This window comes from Vicia villosa, linkage group LG3, assembly GCF_029867415.1.
Source record: "Vicia villosa cultivar HV-30 ecotype Madison, WI linkage group LG3, Vvil1.0, whole genome shotgun sequence".
Taxonomy (NCBI): domain Eukaryota; kingdom Viridiplantae; phylum Streptophyta; class Magnoliopsida; order Fabales; family Fabaceae; genus Vicia; species Vicia villosa.
Window position 1 is genome coordinate 92102025 of NC_081182.1, and position 20159 is coordinate 92122183.

Consider the following 20159-nt stretch of genomic DNA (forward strand, 5'->3'; position numbering starts at 1 on the left):
ATCCGAGTTATACTTGTATTGTCGGACAAAGGCCTCACCTAGGTCATTGAATGTTCGAATATTAGTGCTATCCAAGCTTGTGTACCACTTCAGTGCGGCACCAGTCAAACTGTCTTGAAAGTAATGGATAAGCAACTGATGATTATCTGCATAAGTAGACATCTTTCTGGCATACATCACAAGATGACTTTGCGGACAAGAACTACCTTTGTACTTCTCAAAGTCAGGGACCTTGAATTTAGCAGGTATTTGTACACTGGGAACCAAACATAGCTCTTGGGCATTCTTTCCAAACAAATCTTTTCCACGGATAGCTTTAACTTCCAACTGCATCTTGTTAAACTGCTCTTGGAGATCTTCCACAAGGTTACGCTGATTTATGCTATCACCTTGATCATGATAAATCTCATTTCCATCGTAGGGAACAGTGTGAATCGTAGGGGTCGGAACTGTCATAGTGGGTTGAGAAAGTGCCATAGTGATTTGGGAAAAAGTTACCCCTGAATGTGGAATAAACGCCGAACCCTGTGCAGCAGGCGCTTCAGTTGTAGCTGTTTGAACCCCAGAGAAATTATGACGAAATCCTGTACCAAAACTGAAAGGCGGGCCCCAACCTTCTGGCATGGAGAAAGATGGAATACCGAATGCAACTGTAGAAACTGGAGTAGTGACTTCAGATGTTACTGTTGCTTGACTGTTAGGTGGCGGCGGCTGATTTTGTGCGGCCATCAAGGAGTCAACCAGAGTCGTGAGACTTCCCAACTTCTCCTGAAGAGTGGTCACTGTACCACGGAGCTCAATATTCTCTTGTTCAGAGTGTTCCATTACTCTTCTTCTATTTGAACGAGTATTGTATCTGTGATCTGATTGCGAGCGCGGTCGAGAAACTTTGAGACGCGACAGCTTGACGATCTAATGGAGAAAGATCCAAAAGATGAGACTCTATACAACAGACTCGATATGCAGAATGATGTATGTAAAAAGAAATTTATGATTTTTCCAAACATTTTTAGATTATTTTCTTGCAAACATTTGAACACAAACAAATCTTTTATTCATTCATTATTTTTTTTATTGCAATAATGGGAAATGTTACAACATTGGAGCGTAGCTCCTTACAAAAGCAAATGATAAATAAAAAAGCTAAACAATCCTAAGCATCTTCATCAGACGAAGAACCAAATGCATTGTGCAGCTTGAGCTTCATGATTTCTTTCCCATAGTGAGCTTTCAATTCGGCTTTTTCGGTCCTCAGTTTGTCAACAACCTTCTTCCAATCATCAGGAGTCGGAGCGTTGCTTGTCGAGCCTTCCAGATTTTTCTTGCTTTCTCTGATGTACCTCTTGATTGCAGCGTCTTTCTGGCGAATCTTCTCATCTTTACTCACGAGCCATCCATCTTGATAATAGAGAGTTTCTTCGTGATCTTTCACTCTTTTCTTCAACTTTCTATTTTCCACCTCAGTGCTACGAAACTTTTCTTCCCAAGCATCTTTTTCTGTTCTCATCTTAGCCAAAGTGTCTTGGTATTCCGCTATAGTGGGAATGTTGGGTCGTTGCGATACTGCAGGAAACATGGGTTTTTCATAAGCATAAGGCATTTGGAACTCCTTGGCTCTTCTCTTTACCCAGCAGGTGTAGGCGTCCATGGCAATGCAATTTCTTTCCTCGCCTTTTTCTTTCCATCGGACGTCGTACCAAGCTCTCATCATTCTTGCTTTCAACTTTTTAGGATTATCCCCTTCTCGGTAAAAGTATCCTTCCACTGAGGGACCAGCAGGTTTAACTGAATTTGAATACCCGAGTTGTCGTCGGGCCAGGACCGGATTGTAGTTAATTCCTCCTTGTGTGCCAATGAGGGGTACGTTGGCGAACTCTCCACAACTTTCAATGGTTTCTGTACCACAACGAGTCAAGGTATACCAATGAATATCATTATTAGTAAGAGACATAAGTCTTCGAGGCCAACGCAAACCTTCTCGGTTTTCTGTGAAAATAGGAGACTCAGGTAAGTGTGAAACAATCCATTTGAACAACAATGGTGCACAACAAACAATGATTCCACCGCCTTGGCGATTCCTATGATGAACAGAGAAATACATGTCACCAAGCAAAGTCGGAACAGGATTTCCAATCAGAAAGATCTTTATGGCATTGATATCAACAAAGTTCTCGACATTGGGAAACAGAACCAACCCATAGATGAGCAAGGCTAGTATAGCTTCAAAAGCTGTCATACTACCAGTTTCGATGAAATCAAAGGCTTTCTTTATCAGGAAGTGTGAGGTTAAACCCGGGAGGTTTCCTTTGGTAGTCCAATTACTCTCTACTTCAGACTTTTTCAAATGGGTACTTGCTGCAATGACGTGTGACTTAGGAATGGCTTCCAAACCATTGAAGGGTATTTTGTCAGACACAGGGATACCCAAAAGATTGGCATATTCTTCCAAGGTCGGTACCAACTGGTAGTCTGGAAAGGTAAAACACCGGTAGACGGGATCATAGAACTGAACCAGAGTTTTGAGAAGTCCTTCATCAACATGAGTGTTCAGGATAGGCAAAAGCTTTCCATAACTTTTCCTAAAATTAGAAGGATCTTGTACAGAAGATGCTAACTCTATCAGTCTTTCTACATCAGGCGCTTTGAAACCGTACTTTTTGGTATACCTTTTTTCCATAACTTAATCCTATAATGTTTGCAAAGAAAATTCTCTAAAATTTTTGGAAAAATCATGTTTTTTATGGAAAAAGATGGGTTTTTTCAATGAATGCATGGATGCATGGATGCCACATATTCAAACATGGTGAAACAAACATGGTAACGCAAACAGGGTAACGCGAACATGGTAACGCATACATGGTAACACAAACACGGTAACACAAACATGGTATACAAACATGGTAACGCAAACATGGTAACGCATAAGTTCAACGGTCCAGCGTCACGAGCATGAGGTCAGAGAACCAAAAATGGGATAGTTCTAGTTAATCACTTGCACAACATGTTCTACTGATACGTCAGAGTCTACATTTTTCTTTCGGATATTACCGGCCTTCCATAATTAAACTCATGAGCCAGTAATATTCTCAAGAAAAACTCGTCTGAGTGTGGTTCTCCGCATGACAACTAATCCAAGTCTTCACCTGAATAGTTTCTGCACCACAACCTAATAAGGCCAGGATGGGTTGGGGTTCTACGGCCAACTCAGCTTCTACAGTTCAATGAAAGTAATAATGTCTTTGCTACGAAACATGCTAAACATATATTACCAACAAGGAACCTCCACTGAGCGGAAGGATTCTCACGTGCGCCTGCACATGACTATACCCTCCACCTAATTTCTTATGTGTACTTAATCCGGGTTAGGATTTGTCCATAATGTATCACTTGTAACAGAACCACGCAAGTAACAGAACCAGAACCACATATATAACAAAAAATGAAATGAAAAATAAAGCAAATAGAATTAACCCTTCCTTTGGAAACAATAAAAAGATGGTCCCCAGTGAAGTCGCCATTTTTCTGTCGCGGGCGAAAAATCGTTTCGTTCCTCTTTTTTGTGGGATGAGACACCTGATGCCTTCTTTGGGCTCGAGTGCTCATAAAAAATGATTTTTCTTTGTTTCGACCAAACTTTTTATTATTTCCAAAGGAGGAAAAGGGAAAAAGCTGCAATAACCTAAAAGTGGGGGGAGAGATCTTGGGTAAGAGGGTTGGTTATACGAAGGGAAGGTATTAGCACCCAACGTATCTGTAGTACTCTACAGGGTTCTTTACTTTGTTTTTCATTCCATGTTGTTGAGAGGTTCTTGTGAAATAGGTGGGACCTAAGGTGTTTGTTTGATTATGCTCGCAAAGATCATCGCGATCCTCTGCATACATATCCCTTAGAGGGAATCAGAGCATCTGTAGCTCGGGGTCTACGGGTGCTAAGGTTTGAATGGTTTTTTTGTTTTGTTTTGCTCGCCAAGGATCGACCTTGTGCCTACGTATTCTCAAAGGGATGTTGAGAAAGTCAGAGCAATCGTAGTTCCCACTTATGCTAGTGGAAGCAAAGGAAAATAGACAAATGTCGTCTAAATGCTAGATGTATCTAATCTATATCATCACATACATCTGTTTGATTTTTGTTTGAAAATCTTTTCATTATAAGCCCGGGGCCATGCCACTTAGGGTGCTTAGAATGATAAAGATGTTTTTGTTGTTTAACCAGCCTTGTGGCAAAAGTTTCAATGAAGTCAGCCTTGTGACAAAAACTTTGATTAATCAGCCAGCCTTGTGGCAAAAGTTTCAATGAAGTCAGCCTTGTGACAAAAACTTTGATTAATCATCCAGTACGGTGGTAAAACAGTTTGATTGATTAGCCAGCCTTGTGGCAAAAAAGTTTGATTGATTGATTGATTGATTGTTTGTGATGATATAGAAGAGATACTCCTAGCATAGAGATGAAAAATGTCTAATCTCCTAGGGTTTTTTGATTTGGATATTTGGGATGCTTATAAGAAGCCCGTGGGTCCTTGTACGAAGCCCAAGAGGAGGCTATCTGAGGGTCCTTGCATTGTAAGCCCAAGAGGAGGCTATGGGAGGGACAATCCAGGGTCCTTGCATTGTAAGCCCAAGAGGAGGCTATGGGAGGGTCACTCGTTTGTACAAAGCCCAAGGGGAGGCATGGTATAGTTGGTTTGAGCTCTTAGAGCGATTTCACCGGGAAACCATACTCTATGTCCTAACCTAAACTAGTGGAGATTCTTTGCACGAAGCCCAATAGGAGGCTATGGGGAACCTAGTGTTGTACTAAGTTGAACAAGTATATAACACCATCACACATATGAACAAGTACAAACAAATATGCACAAGTACATGAACAAATATGAACAGTTATATGAACAGTTATATATGACAAAGTGTGTGTATATAATGGAGTTTATGAAGGAAATATACCTGTAAGCATGATCCATTTGTATACACAGGGCTCGGGACTCACACTCGGGGAGAGGTCCACTTGAATTTATTCAAAGCTATGTAAACAGGTATTTACAAAGGGGCTTGGGACTTATACCTACATGGAGGCCCATGGTATTTTTGGGAAGATTTAAAGAAAACCTTCATTTTTGGTTTGTTATTCAAAGTTAAAAATCAAACTGATCGAGATATGTACAAAAGGCGTACAATGAAATACCTAATTTCATGTACTAGAGTGGGTATGTACAAAAGGGGCTTGGGACTTATACCTACATGGAGGCCCATGGTATATTGAAAAGTTTTGAAGTTTCTTTGAAGTTTGGTTGTTTTGAAAATGATTTGAAAATTGTTTGAAAAAGTTTTGTTTTGAAGAAGTTTTATTGTTTAAAAAAAAACTGTACAAAAAGAAAAGAAATGGGACTTACACTCTCTAATATTCGAGAGGCCCCTGTTTTATTTTCATAAAACAGGGTGGATGGTTTTGAAAATCAATTGATCAATTAAAAAGATTTAATCAATAGTTTTCTTGGAAAATCAAAAGAAAATGGTTTATCGTTCTTGAAAAGAATCGCGATCGATGATTTGAATTTTGAAAGAAGTTAATTTAATCAAGATAAACAAAAAGATTGTCTTAAATTGACACTTAGATGATTAAGGTTTGCTCAAAAAATATTTACAAGTGATTAAATTTGAGAAATCAAGTGAAAAACAATATTAAAAAGTATTAAAAAACACTTAAAATATGTTATTTTAAACTTAATTAAAAATGTATTAAACAAATATATTTTTGTGATTTTTTTTTGATATTCATAAAATACATATATAAAATAATAAGTGTGTAAAAAATGAATAAAAAATGAGTTAATTTGATTGGTTAAATTAATGGTTGAAGTTGTGAAGAAAATGAAGAGAAATGGTGATAAAAAAGAAGGGTTTGGTCCCATAGGGACTTGAACTCGTGACCCTAAGGTCACTAGTCAAAACAAAAGCCAACTGAGCCACGCTTGTGGCTTGTAATATACACGCGTTGAATTAATTATATTTTAAATCAATTTCCAGAAATCCTTTGAACCAAAAACGCGCCAAGAACAACCCTCCAACTGAAATTTGAAAATCTCTAAAACTGTGTTGTTTTGATCAAGCAAAGGGTCTATCTCACTCGGTTTTTCACAAGGAACATGATGGTGATCTCAGAATTCATTTATTTTTGCTCTAAAGGGATCAATTTTCGCATGAACATGAAGAACCCTAGAACTGAAATTCAATGTGAAATCGTGTATGTGCAAGTTATGATGCAATTGATTGAGGGTTAATGATCCTCATAGGTGCAGAAACAAGATGGTATGCTCATATTTCATTTATGATGCGTGGAAGTATGAATTTGAAGTTCATGAGCACTTACCTCAAAAACGGCCAAACTGAGAATTGGATTTTGATCTGGAGGTGTTACAGATGCTTTGTATCAATCTGAATAGCTTCTATGATGATTATGGAAGGTGTCTGGATGTCTGGAACAAGTTGAATTCATCTGAGCATGGCCATGGCACCCGATCTGCAGTTGCTTCAAGTATGAATCGAATTTGAAGATGGAGATGTTTCAGATCATATGTGAGTGTTTGGATAGTTCATATGTGATATATATGAGGTGTTGGAAGTGTTAGTTTGGACAGAAATGATCTTGAATGGATTTTGGCATGATAAGGCCATGGTTATGCATATTTGAGAAGTGAGGTAGTGATTTTGAGCTTGAGGTGTTTTTGGGGTGTATGAGTGGTTCAAACAAGTTTCAAATGATGTTTATGAGTTGTGGGAAGCATCACTTTGTTCAGAACTTGCAAGGTTTGGAGGTTGAGTTTTCTACCTCACTTTGAAACACATGACTTGTAATTCAAGAAAGAAGAGAGAAAACCTATAATTGTGAGGTTTTGGTGTGAATTGAAGAGTGATTTGCACCTCTATTTATAGGCCAAACATTCTGAACTCAGAGCTTTGCAACTTGCTTCTTCTTTGGTGATTTGGCACTTAAAGGATAGAAAGGAATCTTACCATTAAATGCATATGGTTAAAGTTACTAAACCATGGTTAAAATTGGCTATGCTTCTTATCTCTTTCCCATCTGTCTCAAATCAGAAAATATCTTCCAATTATTGCCTCTATGTATCATTACTTGGTCCATTTGGCAATTTGGCTCATAACTTTGGCAAAATGACTTGAAATTTCAAGTGAAAAGTTCACTAATGGCAAAATTCAAAACCATAGCTACACTTCATATTTTTTCATGCTCTTGGACATTTTGGAAAGCTCATGTTATGTACTTCAAAACCCTAGTTGAAAGTTTCTTCAAGACCTTTAAGGAAATGGGTGAAAAAGATCCATGAACTTTGAAGGAAATGAAGTTTTAAGTGAAATTTTCATAAGATACCAACTTTGAAGCTCCATATCTCTTAAATGGTTGATCTTATGGAAAAAATTTATATGTGTCAAAGTTGTTTATTGGATCAAAATCTACAACTTTCATGTTGGAAGTTTTTTTCAGTTTGTAGGTGAAATTTTGAGTTATTCCCCTCCAAAGTTTGGAAAAAACCATGAAAAACACTTAGAAAAAATTTCTAAGTATGAAAGTCAAACTTTTGACTTTTTGATTCTTGATTGATTTTCTTGATTTTTCTTGATCAAATGACTTCTCATATTATATATTAATGATTTAAAACTTCAAAAGTCATGGTTGACCAAAATTCCCCAAAAGTCAATGGTGATCTTGCACAGTTGACTTTTTCAGACGAATCGCGTTTCTGGAGATTTCAAATGAAACAGGCTATCCTCACCAAATGAATGGTATGAATGGATCACATTGAGGCATTAGAGGATATTGAGCCATGGTTTGAGTTGTGGCACCATGTCCTGATTAAAAAGTCAGTTGTTCAGTGCATTAGGTCAAAAAACCCTAGTTGTCGACCTGATGAAATTGATGACTGTGGACCTTGAATTGAGATGCAATTTCCATGGGATATGGTCATAGGGATTATTTGAGGATGATTGAAACCTTTGATTGACTTCCTGGGGGTTTTTAGGGTTTCCCAAATGTGATCCCTGATTTTAGTCCCTGATAGTTCAAAATCCTGATCTGAGGATTTGTCTGATCAATCTTTGTGTAGGAGATGTCTTGAGTCAATGGATTAGGTCAAAATGAGGTACTTGGGGTCTTGAGGTCATGTCCCAAGTTATTAGATCAAATTCTGAGCAAAAGTCAGGAGTATGCTAGCTTCAGTCAAAACCCTAATCTGGTTGATTCAGAGCCTTTGAGCTTGTTGAAAATGAATCTCTGAGGACCAAATGTTAATTGTTGATGAAGATGGTTCCTTTGAGATGAAGGGAGAACAAAACCCTAGTTGATTGTTACTTGTACTGATGAGTGATTTCTTGATTAAACCCTGCTGAGTCACAAGTAGCAAACACGAGCTATGCAATTTGTTAGAGATGCAAATGATGCATATGCAATGATATGAGGTGGTATCTTAGGTCAAAAATTGGGGTATGACAGTGATCTTGCATATATTTGGTGTTGGTGGAATTTTCAAAATTGAAGTTCATCTCTGTCGGGAGAGTTGGGTCGAAGACTTCGCCCAAAGGCGAAAGTCCTGTGATAGCAGCCACGTCGAAAAGAGTGGGAGTCATCATCCCACAAGGAAAGTGAAAGGTGTTTGTCGAACCTTCCCAGAAAAATATTGAAGCAAGCATCATAGAGGAATTAACCCTATGACCGTTCCTGGTTAATTGAATGGCGTCGAAGATGCCCAACTCTTCCTACCTTTGTTGTTTCTTCGCCTGAACTTTGTTTAGCCAGGCCAAAAAATCTTTGTTGCCAGGAGAAGGAATCGAACGAAAGAGTCTCACTAAAGGATCCATGAACTTCAGGTCGAGATGGCGTTGTTTTTCAAACGCTACTGGCATGGTAATGTTGAATGAAGGAAAGAAATCTATCACCTATCTTGGGTGAGAACGAAGATCTGGAAGAGGACCTGAGAAAGTCATTAACTTATCAGTGATCTAGAAATGAATCATCATTTGATTTTTCCAAATAATGGCTTTAGCTTCTGTGACGTTCGGTTGAGGGACAAAATCTAACCCTTTTTCTTCTTCTTCACGAGAAATAATGGCTGCTAAAGGGTTAGAACCTGTGTCGTAAACAGTGTTGTTTATGGTGGTTGCGGCCATTGTTGAGTTTGAAAGAGAGAGCAGAAACATAAATGCTTGAGGGTTTTGGAAAGAAGAAGCATTTTGAAGAATAGAAAATGTGAAGAAGAAATGAAGAAAAGGAGAGACTGTATATATAGTATGTATAATGACGTCACAAAAAGAAGTTGGTAAATCAAGGGTCATGTCAGAGTGCCTTGGAAACTGCCACAAGAAAGTGGGGAGCAGTTAATAGCCCACTACCTAGTCTTTAGGTAATAATTAGCGCTTGGGAATTCGTAATGTAATCATGGCATTAATAAGGTTAGGAAAGTCGAAACCTAAAAGAAAGCAAAACGTCATCTTTCTCCTTGCAGTATCAGTCGAAAGAAGACGTTTGGGGGGAAATTTGTTACCCTAAGATTCTCGACATACTAGAAATGGCAATTGGTTGTTTTAAATATGAGAAGAGGGATCAAATATTCTCTCAGTCGAAACAGTTCGACTAAGAGTGTGTTTCAGTCGAGACCGTTCGACTAAAGGTTTATAATTGCCATGGCCGATCGACTAAGAGATGCAAATGACTTAGGCGCTTTATCAAGCTTGAGGTCAAGGTCGAAAGAGGGCAGAAGTTGGAGATGACGGTTTTTCAGCAGTTCCCCAAGGGACACGTGGAGCGTTCACAGTCGGAGATGTTGCATGTAGTGGACGCGTGTCGGCTAGTGATTAGTCGACCGTTAGTAGTAGTTATTTTGTTTTACTATTTAAGCAAGTTTCAGATGGATAGTTAGGGGTCCGCATTTTTACATAACACAAGCAAACTCAATCTCTGTGCAAAATGAGTGACGAGTACAACTTTGGAATGTACGCATGCGTAACAAGTTAATTTTATGCAATCATTTACATTATGCTTTATTGTCAGTGCATATTTACTGCATTTTATCGTCTTCATTTACTTTAAATCCTTAAATTTCAGTGTGTTCTTTTACTTTAAAGTTATTACTGCATTTAATACAAATTAGATCCACAAAAACAATAAAGAAAAGCAATTAGTCCTGGAATATTCTAGTTGAATCCGCAAAAGTAACCTTTAAAAAGGAAACTAGCGATTGTTTACCATATTTCTGGGTAAACAATTACCTCCTCAAAAAATCCGTGGGCCCTAAAATCCTTTGGGCCTACTTGGTCCAAATTGGTGCCTATCCCTGGATGTGACCCGGTGGCCAACTCCCTCGTAGTTGAATTGTTCATTATCATCCCTAATTCCAAATGTAAGCCCTCGATAAGATCATCCACACCATTCTCTGTCATCAGTTTATTCATATTGTTTCTACTCTTCACACATGCCTTCCTTTTGACTCTCTCTTTTATTATTCCATGTGATGCAATATTCAAACTACCCTTGTGGCTCTTTGTCCTTTTTTCTAGTAGCATTAATTTCTTTTCCCACACGTTGTTCTCTTTTTGCTTCATTTAATTATCCCATATTTTCCCTCCCATCATTCTCGTTATGAAATTTAAATTTTCCATTTCTCCTTTCAATGCTAGAAACATGCTTATGATTGCCTTAATTAGCGGTTTCCACATTAAACACATTAAACTAGAACCCTTGATTGGCATTTTGTCATTAAATGTATCATTGAGCATCGTCACATTTATTCGTCTCGTTGTTCACCCCCCGTCTCCATGGCTTAGCAATTATTTTTTCTTCCATCTCTTAACAGTATGAATTTTGAACACTCATACTCTCCGAATTTCTTTTCTGCAATCTTTAATTCCTCCAGTTCCGTCATCCTACCCTAAAACAATATGAGAATGGTCTAGTATTTCATCCCTTGGATTGGAGTTTTTCCAATCACCATATTCTTGTATATAATGTTCCACGTGTTGTTAACCTTATATGTCTTTCCTTGTTTCAGAGAAATAATTTGCAAAGAAAAGGAGAAAAAATATTCCCTTCCTTTGACTTTATTTGTGCTCCTATCTTTGAGATCTTCTTCTTAATTTAGATTCTTTTGGTTTGCAGTCATAAACCCTAGTAGAGGACAACTCAGGGTTCTTTTTTATTTTTGTAATTAGTTTTGTGTAAGAGTAATTTGCAAAATAAAGAGTTTTAGAAAAAAATAGGTCGCTAGACAAGGAAAGACTATGAGACAACTCCTCCAAGCTAAAAGTCATCACTAAATATCGACTATCGATATACCAGACCATTGTCTTGACGTCCCTCATATTTCTTTTAACATAAGTAGCTTTATCAAAGCCACTAACATACTCTCGAATCTGCAATATGTAATCCTTCTCAATCTCAGTCAGATTTACCTAACTATGCAACAAATTCATCTAGGGTTTCTAAAATGTGTACCATGTAACGCCCTAGACTGCTTTCGGGATGATCGACTGACCCCACAAACCAACACGAGTCTTTCCAGCATGCTTTGACCTCACTCGCACACTTTCTGGGAAACTTACCAGAAGGTCACCCATCCCTAAATTACTCCAAGTCAAGCACGCTTAACTGTGGAGTTCTTATGGAACGGGCTACTGAAAAGAAGATGCATCTTGTTGGTATTGGTAGTACCCATCAATCCTTATAAACTTTTCTTCAATCATGCAGTCCCATACCTGCACGACCTTAAGATTCCCTCTCATTCCGATGTGGCAACCACCCTTGCTCTCTTCGGCCTCAGATGTTCCATGCGGTACAAGCACCCCTCGCCTTCTTGGGCCTTGGGTGTTTCATACCACTCCCTCATTGAGGAAAACACATTTTAAAATGAGGTACGGTAGAATCAATTGGTACATAATGACTTTCCTTAGATATATTTAAGCAAATATTTTTTAAGGATTTCTTTCACTCCCGCGCTTTTTAATTTTGATTATGAACACAATTTTTAATAAGGATGTGTCTATTCAACCCCACTTTATAGTCCATTCTATGTCCATATTCAAAACCAAAACCATATCAAATTAAAAATCTTAAACATTGCTAAATTAAATAAAAGTTTTAATCAAATAAAAAAAAACATCATTATGAAATTAAGTTTCAAAATTCTTTCAAATCTCATTTGAATTAATCGTTAAAGAAATATTTATTTCAAAGCTTTAATGTTCACCGATCAACATAGTTCTCCCAATAACACAACATAATTGTAAAATGAAGTAAAAATGTGGATTTTGATACAAGTAGTTTACCTTCTTAATTTCACTTCCATCAAAAGCTATACAAATCTATTTTAAATTGAGGTTTTGCTACAATCATTAGTGGCTCATCAAGAAACATTACATCTTTAGACTCGGCAAGATTGTTTTTTGACATATTGGGATGTGCACTACAAGTGAAGCCATGGAGCAACCTAGCTAATAAAAGAATAGTCATTGTAGTTCAAGCATGACACCAGGGCAACCACGCCTTCCTGTACTGAAAAATATAAACTTCAAATTTGGCTCTGTCAAAGATATATCAGACTTATCATTCTTAAGATGGCGTTCTGGTTGAAATTTGTAAGGTTTAGTCCAAACTTTTGGGTTTATTCCAACGCCCGTTCTTCCAAACAATACATGGCTACCCTTTGGTATTAAGAAATTTCCAACTATTGTATCATTCATAGAGACATGGGGAACACTGAAAGGTGTTACGAGATGGAGGCGAAATGCTTCTCTTGCACAAGCCTTCAAGAATTTGAGTTTAGGAATATCGAATTCTTGGACCAACCTATCTTTTCCAACTATATTGTCCAATTCTTCTATAGCTTTTTCTAATAAATCGAGTTGACTTAACATTTCAGCCAATATCAATTCAACTGCGTTTGATGGATTATCTATCATTGCCATCATCAATTCCTACATAGAAGTTTAAATAACATATATTATTAAATTAATTTATAGTTATTAAGCAGATATCCAATATAATCTCAGAATTTAAATAATCTAAATTTTTTTTGCGTTATATATATATATATATATATATATATATATATATATATATATATATATATATATATATATATATATATATATATATATATATATATATATATATTGTTAATTACAAAAATATACTATTTAAATATTATATGATGCTTTTTATAATCATAGTTAAGAAAATCTTAAACACAATTTTATTTTTCAAATAGTCTACTGTTTGAATTTCAATTTTTAAAGATAAATAAATAGAATATCAACTGAACTGATTTAACAGAACTAACCACATAATATTATAAAAATAAAAGATAGTAATAAATAAGTTATGGGAAAAGAATGAGAAAGATAAAAGAGAGTAAATTAAGTCTTGCAATAATTTGAGCCTTGATTTCCTTATTTGTCAATAAAGGATTATTATTGACATCTTTTAATGAAATCAAAACACCTAGCAAGTCCTCTTCAACATTCTTTGATCCATCATTCCATTGTTTGATCCTCTCTTCAATAACAGAATCATGATACTTGTTCATTATCTTCATCGCATTATTTACCTTTCCCTTATGTCCATCTAAATCAAGTAACCCCAACCATGGGATATAATCAGATGCAGAAAAAGCATAAACATGTTTAAGCAAAGCAAAAGCAGCATCAACATGTTCTATTTCTTCAAGACCAGGCCCTCCATTATTCATACCATTTCCAAAGTATCTTGTATTAAAAAACATTTTCCTATACACATTTCCACAATAATGTTGTGTTGCAATCCTAACATTCACAAGGTCACCATTGTTGCATTTGTTGTACACGTAAAACATAAGATTATCGGCTTCTTCATTTCTTTTGTCTCGAAGCCATTGATGCCTGAAAGGAGAGAACAAATCTTTAGCAATGATTTTCTTCAGCATCATGCTTTCTCAAGAATTCACGAGCAATGGTTGGACATGTAACAGGGATAACATGGACATTTCCTAGGCGAATACATGCAATTTCAGTGTTGAATTCTTCCATAGTTTTGTGTATCCACTCAGTTGGAGAATTGCTTGAAGCAATTCAGGAAGATTGCCAACTATAGGCCATGGTCTGGGACCTGGTGGCAATTTTGGTTTTCTTAACTTTATATTCATCGAGTGATGATATCTTATAGATTTAATAATCATAAAGGCAAATAATAATAACAGGGAAAGGAGGTCAAAAGTAGGATTGTAACTCATCATAGCTTGGAAAAAGATTTTCAAGCAAAAACTATGATAAGGTAAACTTTAAATGTGTTGAGCTAAGTCACCTTAAGAAGTTGAAGTCCTATTTATAATATGGAAAATAGAAATGGACACAAATCTAAACATCAACGCGGTATTCTAATATGAAGGAAACATAATTTGTACGAAGGGCCACTTTCCATTAAGGGGGAACCATAGGCGCCAACCCAAGGATTAGGTGTATTAGACCCTTGTTTTAGGCATCATCCCACAAGATTTTTTAAAAACTAAATTTGGAGCACACACTAAATATTTAATGAACATTACTAAATGAACATTCATTGTTAATTGAAAATATAATATTTTATTCATTTCTTTTAGGGATCATGTTTGAATCTTGTGGCCGTAATAAATCAATATTTTTCATCTTTTTTATTAGATCGAGTTAATGATTTTTTTGTTTTGTTTTTTAAGAAAAACGTTGTTATTTTTTAATGAGTACAATGATCTTCCATACTAAATATATAGTAATTTCAAAACATAAATTGTTATTAAGTAGAAGTAATATTTATCTATATAATCATAATACCAACTTAATATTTAGTTTTAAGATTAAATATACTTTTAACTTTTATTATTTTTAATAATTATCTTATATAAAATTAAAACATTAATATTCTATACAAACTTAAATTATTTTTTATTCATAATTTTAATATAAATAAATAGTTATAAAATTTATAATTCAGACCGTTTTAATTTTAATTTGATAAATTTTGATTTTTCTCGTGCTACTCATACTTATATAAGAAAATTCAAAAATAAATTAACTCCTTAGAGATTTTAGTAGGGAAGATTTCAAAAATAAATTTTAAAAATTTGAAAAACAAATTTGATTTCTGAAGTCATTTATTTAAGGAATAATTCAGCTTTGATAAAAAAATACATAAATATTTAACTGATTTCTTTAACATTAGATTTACATCAAATTTTGGATACATAAATATTTAACTGATTTCTTTAACATTAGTTTTACATCAAATTTTGGGGAAAAAATTGTAAAAATAACTTAGAATAACTCCTATGATGATGGAAAAGAACTCGGTTTAATGACTTTCTTAGGTCTCAGCATTTTGTTGAGTAGGCATTGTTGAGTAGGAATTGTGGCCAACTCCCTTGTAGTTGGATTGTTCATTATCATCCCTAATTCCAAATGTAAGCCCTTGATAAGATCATCCTCACCATTCTCTGTCATCAGTTTATTCAAATTGTTTCTATTCTTCACACGTGCCTCCCTTTTGACTCTCTCTTTTATTATTCCATGTGATGCAATATTCAAACTACCATTGTGGCTCTTTGTCCTTTTTTTTATAGTAGCATTAATTTTCTTTCCCACGCGTTGCTCTCTTATTTCTCCATTTAATTCTCCCATATTTTCCCTCCTATCATTCTCGTTATGAAAACAAAATTTTCCATTTCTCCTATCAATGCTAGAAACATGCTCATGATTGCCTCAATTAGCGGTTTCCACATTAAACACATTAAACCTTGAACCCTTGATCGGCGCTTTGTCATTAAATATACTATTGAGCTTCGTTGATCACATCTATTTGTCTCGTTGTTCACCCCTCCTCTCCATGGCTTAGCGATTATTTTTTCTTCCATCTTTGACAGTATGAATTTTGGACAATCATACTCTCCGAATTTCTTTTCTGCAATCCTCCAGCTCCATCATCCAAACCTAAAACAATATGAGAATGGTCTAGTGTTTCATCCCTTGGATGGGAGGTTTCGCCAATCAGCATATTCTTGTATATAATGTTCCACGTGTTGCTAACCTCATGTCTTTCCTTTGCTTCGGAGATATAATTTGCAAAGAAAAGCAGAAAAAATATTCCTTTCCTTTGACTTTTTTTTGTGCTCCTATCTTTGAGATATTCTTCTTAATTTAGATTCTTTTGGTTTGTAGTCATAAATCCTAGCAGAGGACAACTTAGGGTTCTTTTTTATTTTTATAATTAGTTGCGTGTATAAGTATTTTGCAAATAAAGAGATTTAGAAAAAAATAGGTCGTTAGACAAATAAAGAATGTCAGACAATTCCTCCAAGCTAAAAGTCATCACTAAATATCGACTATCTAAATACCAGACCATTGTCTTGACGTCCCTCTTCTTTCTTTCAACAAAAGTAGCTTTATCAAAGCTAGTAACATACTCTCGAATATGCAATACGTAATCCTTCTCAATCTCAGTCAGATTTTCCTAACTATGCAACAAATTCGTCTAGGTTATCTAAAATGTACCACTTCCTCATTGAGGAAAACACATTTTAAAATGAGGATAAGAAGAACCACGTGGTGCATCACGACTTCCCTTGGATATATTTAAGTGAGCCTCATCGGGTCGTGCAATCAAATATTTTTGGAAGATTTCTTCCACTCCCGTGCTTTTTGATTCTGATTATGAACACAAATTTTAATAGGGATATGTCTATTCAACCCCTCTTTCTAGTTCATTCTATGTCCATATTCAAAACCACAACCATGTCACTTATAATTCTCATAATGCTAGGAAATACTTTTTCAAAACTAAAAAGTGTATTAAATTTATTAATTTCACAAAAAAAATTGTAATTAAATTGTAATATCTTTTGAGTTAATACCGCAATATTTACAAACTTAGTTATCAAATTAAAAATCTTAAAAATTGCTAAATTAAATAAAAGTTTTTTATCAAATCCAAAAAAAAAATTATCATTAAGAAAACAAGTTTCAAATTTCATTTAATTCTCATTTTAATTAATCATAAAATAAATATTATTTCAAGGCTTTAATATATACGGATCAACATAGTTCTCGCAATAAGACAATATAATTGTAAAATTAAGTAAAACATGTGGATTTGCTAGAAATGCTTTAGCTTCTTAATTCCACTTCAATCAACAGGTATACAAATTTATGTTTAATCGAGGTTTTGCTACAATCATTAGTGGCTCATCAAGAAACATAACACCTTTAGCCTCGGCAAGATTGAATTTTGATATATTGGGATAAGCGCTCCAAGTGAAGCCATGAAGCATTCTAGCTAGTAAAAGAATTGTCATTGTGGTACCTAGGATGACACCAGGGCAGCCACGCCTTCCTGCACTAAAAGATATAAACTTCAAATTTGGCTCGGTCAAAGATATATCAGACTTATCATTCTTAAGATGGCGTTCTGGTTGAAATTTGTAAGGTTCAGTCCAAACTTTTGGGTTTATTCCAACGCCCGTTCTTCCAAACAATACATGGCTACCCTTTGGTATTAAGAAATTTCCAACTATTGTATCATTCATAGAGACATGGGGAACACTGAAAGGTGTTACGGGATGGAGGCGAAATGCTTCTCTTGCACAAGCCTTCAAGAATTTGAGTTTAGGAATATCGAATTCTTGGACCAACCTATCTTTTCCAACTATATTGTCCAATTCTTCTATAGCTTTTTCTAATAAATCGGGTTGATTTAACATTTCAGCCAATATCAATTCAACTGCGTTTGATGGATTATCTATCATTGCCATCATCAATTCCTACATAGAAGTTTAAATAACATATATTATTAAATTAATTTATAGTTATTAAGAAGATATCCAATATAATCTCAGAATTTAAATAATCTAAATTTTTTTTTGCGTTATATATATATATATATATATATATATATATATATATATATATATATATATATATATATATATATATATATATATATATATATATATATATTGTTAATTACAAAAATATACTATTTAAATATTATATGATGCTTTTTATTATCATAGTTAAGAAAATCTTAAACACAATTTTATTTTTCAAATAGTCTACTGTTTGAATTTCAATTTTTAAAGATAAATAAATAGAATATCAACTAAACTGATTTAACAGAACTAACCACGTAATATTATAAAAATAAAAGATAGTAATAAATAAGTTATGGGAAAAGAATGAGAAAGATAAAAGAGAGTAAATTAAGTCTTACAATAATTTGAGCCTTGATTTCCTTAGTTGTCAATAAAGGATTATTATTGACATCTTTTAATGAAATCATAACATCTAGCAAGTCCTCTTCAACATTCTTTGATCCATCATTCCATTGTTTGATCCTCTCTTCAATGAGACAATCATGATACTTGTTCATTATCTTCATTGCATTATTTACCTTTCCCTTATGTCCTTCTAAATCAAGTAACCCCAACCATGGGATATAATCAGATGCAGAAAAAGCATAAACATGTTTAAGCAAAGCAAAAGCAGCATCAACATGTTCTATTTCTTCAAGACCAGGCCCTCCATTATTCATACCATTTCCAAAGTATCTTGTATTAAAAAACATTTTTCTAAAAACATTACCACAATAATGTTGTGTTGCAATCCTAACATTCACAAGTTCACCATTGTTGCATTTGTTGTACACGTAAAACATAAGATTATCGGCTTCTTCATTTCTTTTGTCTTGAAGCCATTGATGCCTGAAAGGAGAGAGCAAATCATTAGCAATGATTTTCTTCATCTTCCTCCATTGTTCCCCAAAGGGTACAAGGGCTGAAGTCAAGTAGCCATTGGAGATGATATCACTGGCTACGGTGAGTGGTCTTGATGCAAAATCAGCATCATGCTTTCTCAAGAATTCACGAGCAATGGTGGGACAAGTAACAGGGATAACATGGACATTTCCTAGGCGAATACATGCAATTTCAGTGTTGAGTTCTTCCATAGTTTTGTGTATCCACTCAGATGGAGATTTGCTTGCAAGCATTTCAGGAAGATTGCCAACTATAGGCCATGGTTTGGGACCTGGTGGCAATTTTGGTTTTCTTAACTTCATATTCATCGAGTGATGATATCTTATAGATTTAATAATCATAAAGGCAAATAATAATAACAGGGAAAGGAGGTCAAAAGTAGGATTGTAACTCATCATATCTTGGAAAAAGATTTTCAAGCAAAAACAATGATAAGGTAAACTTTAAGTTTGTTGAGCTAAGTCACCTTAAGAAGTTGAAGTCCTATTTATAATATGGAAAATAGAAATGGACAAAAATCTAAACATCAACGCGGTATTCTAATATGGGGGGAAACATAATTTCCATTAAGGGAGAACCAAAGGCCAACCCAAGGATAAGGTGTGTTAGACCCTTGTTTTAGGCATCATCAAAAAAATATTTTTTAAAAAGTAAATTTGGAGCACACACTAAATATTTGATGAATATTACTAAATGAATATTCATTGTTAGTTGAAAATATAATATTTTATTCATTTTTTTAGGGGATCGTGTTTGAAAATTGTGGCCATAATAAATCAATATTTTTCATTTTTTGTTATTAGAGTTAATGATTTTTTGTTTTGTTTTTTTAAGAAAAACATTGTTATTTTTTAATGAGTAGACTGATCTTCCATACTAATTATATAGTAATATCAAAACATAAATTGTTATTAAGTAGAAGTAATATTTATCTATATAATCATAATACCAACTAAATATTTAGTTTTGAGATTAAATATACTTTTAATTTTGATCATTTTTAATAATTACTTTATATAAAATTAAAACATTAATATTCTATACAAACATAAATTATTTTTTATTCATAATTTTAATATAAAAAATAGTTATAAATTTTATTATTCAAAAAGTTTTAATTTTAATTTGATAAATTTTAATTTTTCTCGTGCTACTCTTATATAAAAAAAATTCAAAAAAAAATTAACTACTTAGAGATTTTAGTAGGGAAGATTTCAAAAATAAATTTTAAAAATTTCAAAAACAAATTTGATTTCTGAAGTCATTTATTTAAGGAATAATTCAGCTTTGATAAAAAAATACATAAATATTTAACTGATTACTTTAACATTAGTTTTACATCAAATT

General features: G+C 34.4%; 1 protein-coding gene and 1 pseudogene across 1 annotated transcript; both read right to left on the reverse strand.

The window, feature by feature from the left end:
• Positions 1-12251: 12251 nt before the first annotated feature.
• LOC131658551 (isoleucine N-monooxygenase 2-like) lies at positions 12252-14180 on the reverse strand (annotated as a pseudogene).
• A 2930-nt stretch (positions 14181-17110) lies between these two features.
• LOC131656341 (isoleucine N-monooxygenase 2-like) lies at positions 17111-19248 on the reverse strand. Its single transcript, XM_058926076.1, has 2 exons — positions 18269-19248; positions 17111-17819 (listed from the first exon to the last, which is right to left on the reverse strand). Exons 1-2 carry the CDS (start codon positions 19208-19210, stop codon positions 17190-17192), a joined length of 1572 nt encoding a protein of 523 aa, XP_058782059.1. The 5' UTR covers positions 19211-19248; the 3' UTR covers positions 17111-17189.
• Positions 19249-20159: the final 911 nt, after the last annotated feature.

What these genes read in the sequence shown, in the direction of transcription:
- LOC131656341 (XM_058926076.1), bottom strand. Translation starts at nt 19,210, where the DNA reads ATGATGAGTTACAATCCTACTTTTGACCTCCTTTCCCTGTTATTATTA. An exon ending in AAATCAAGGCTCAAATTATT is followed by an intron (nt 17,820 to 18,268) that starts GTAAGACTTAAT and finishes ACTTCTATGTAG; the next exon opens with GAATTGATGATGGCAATGAT.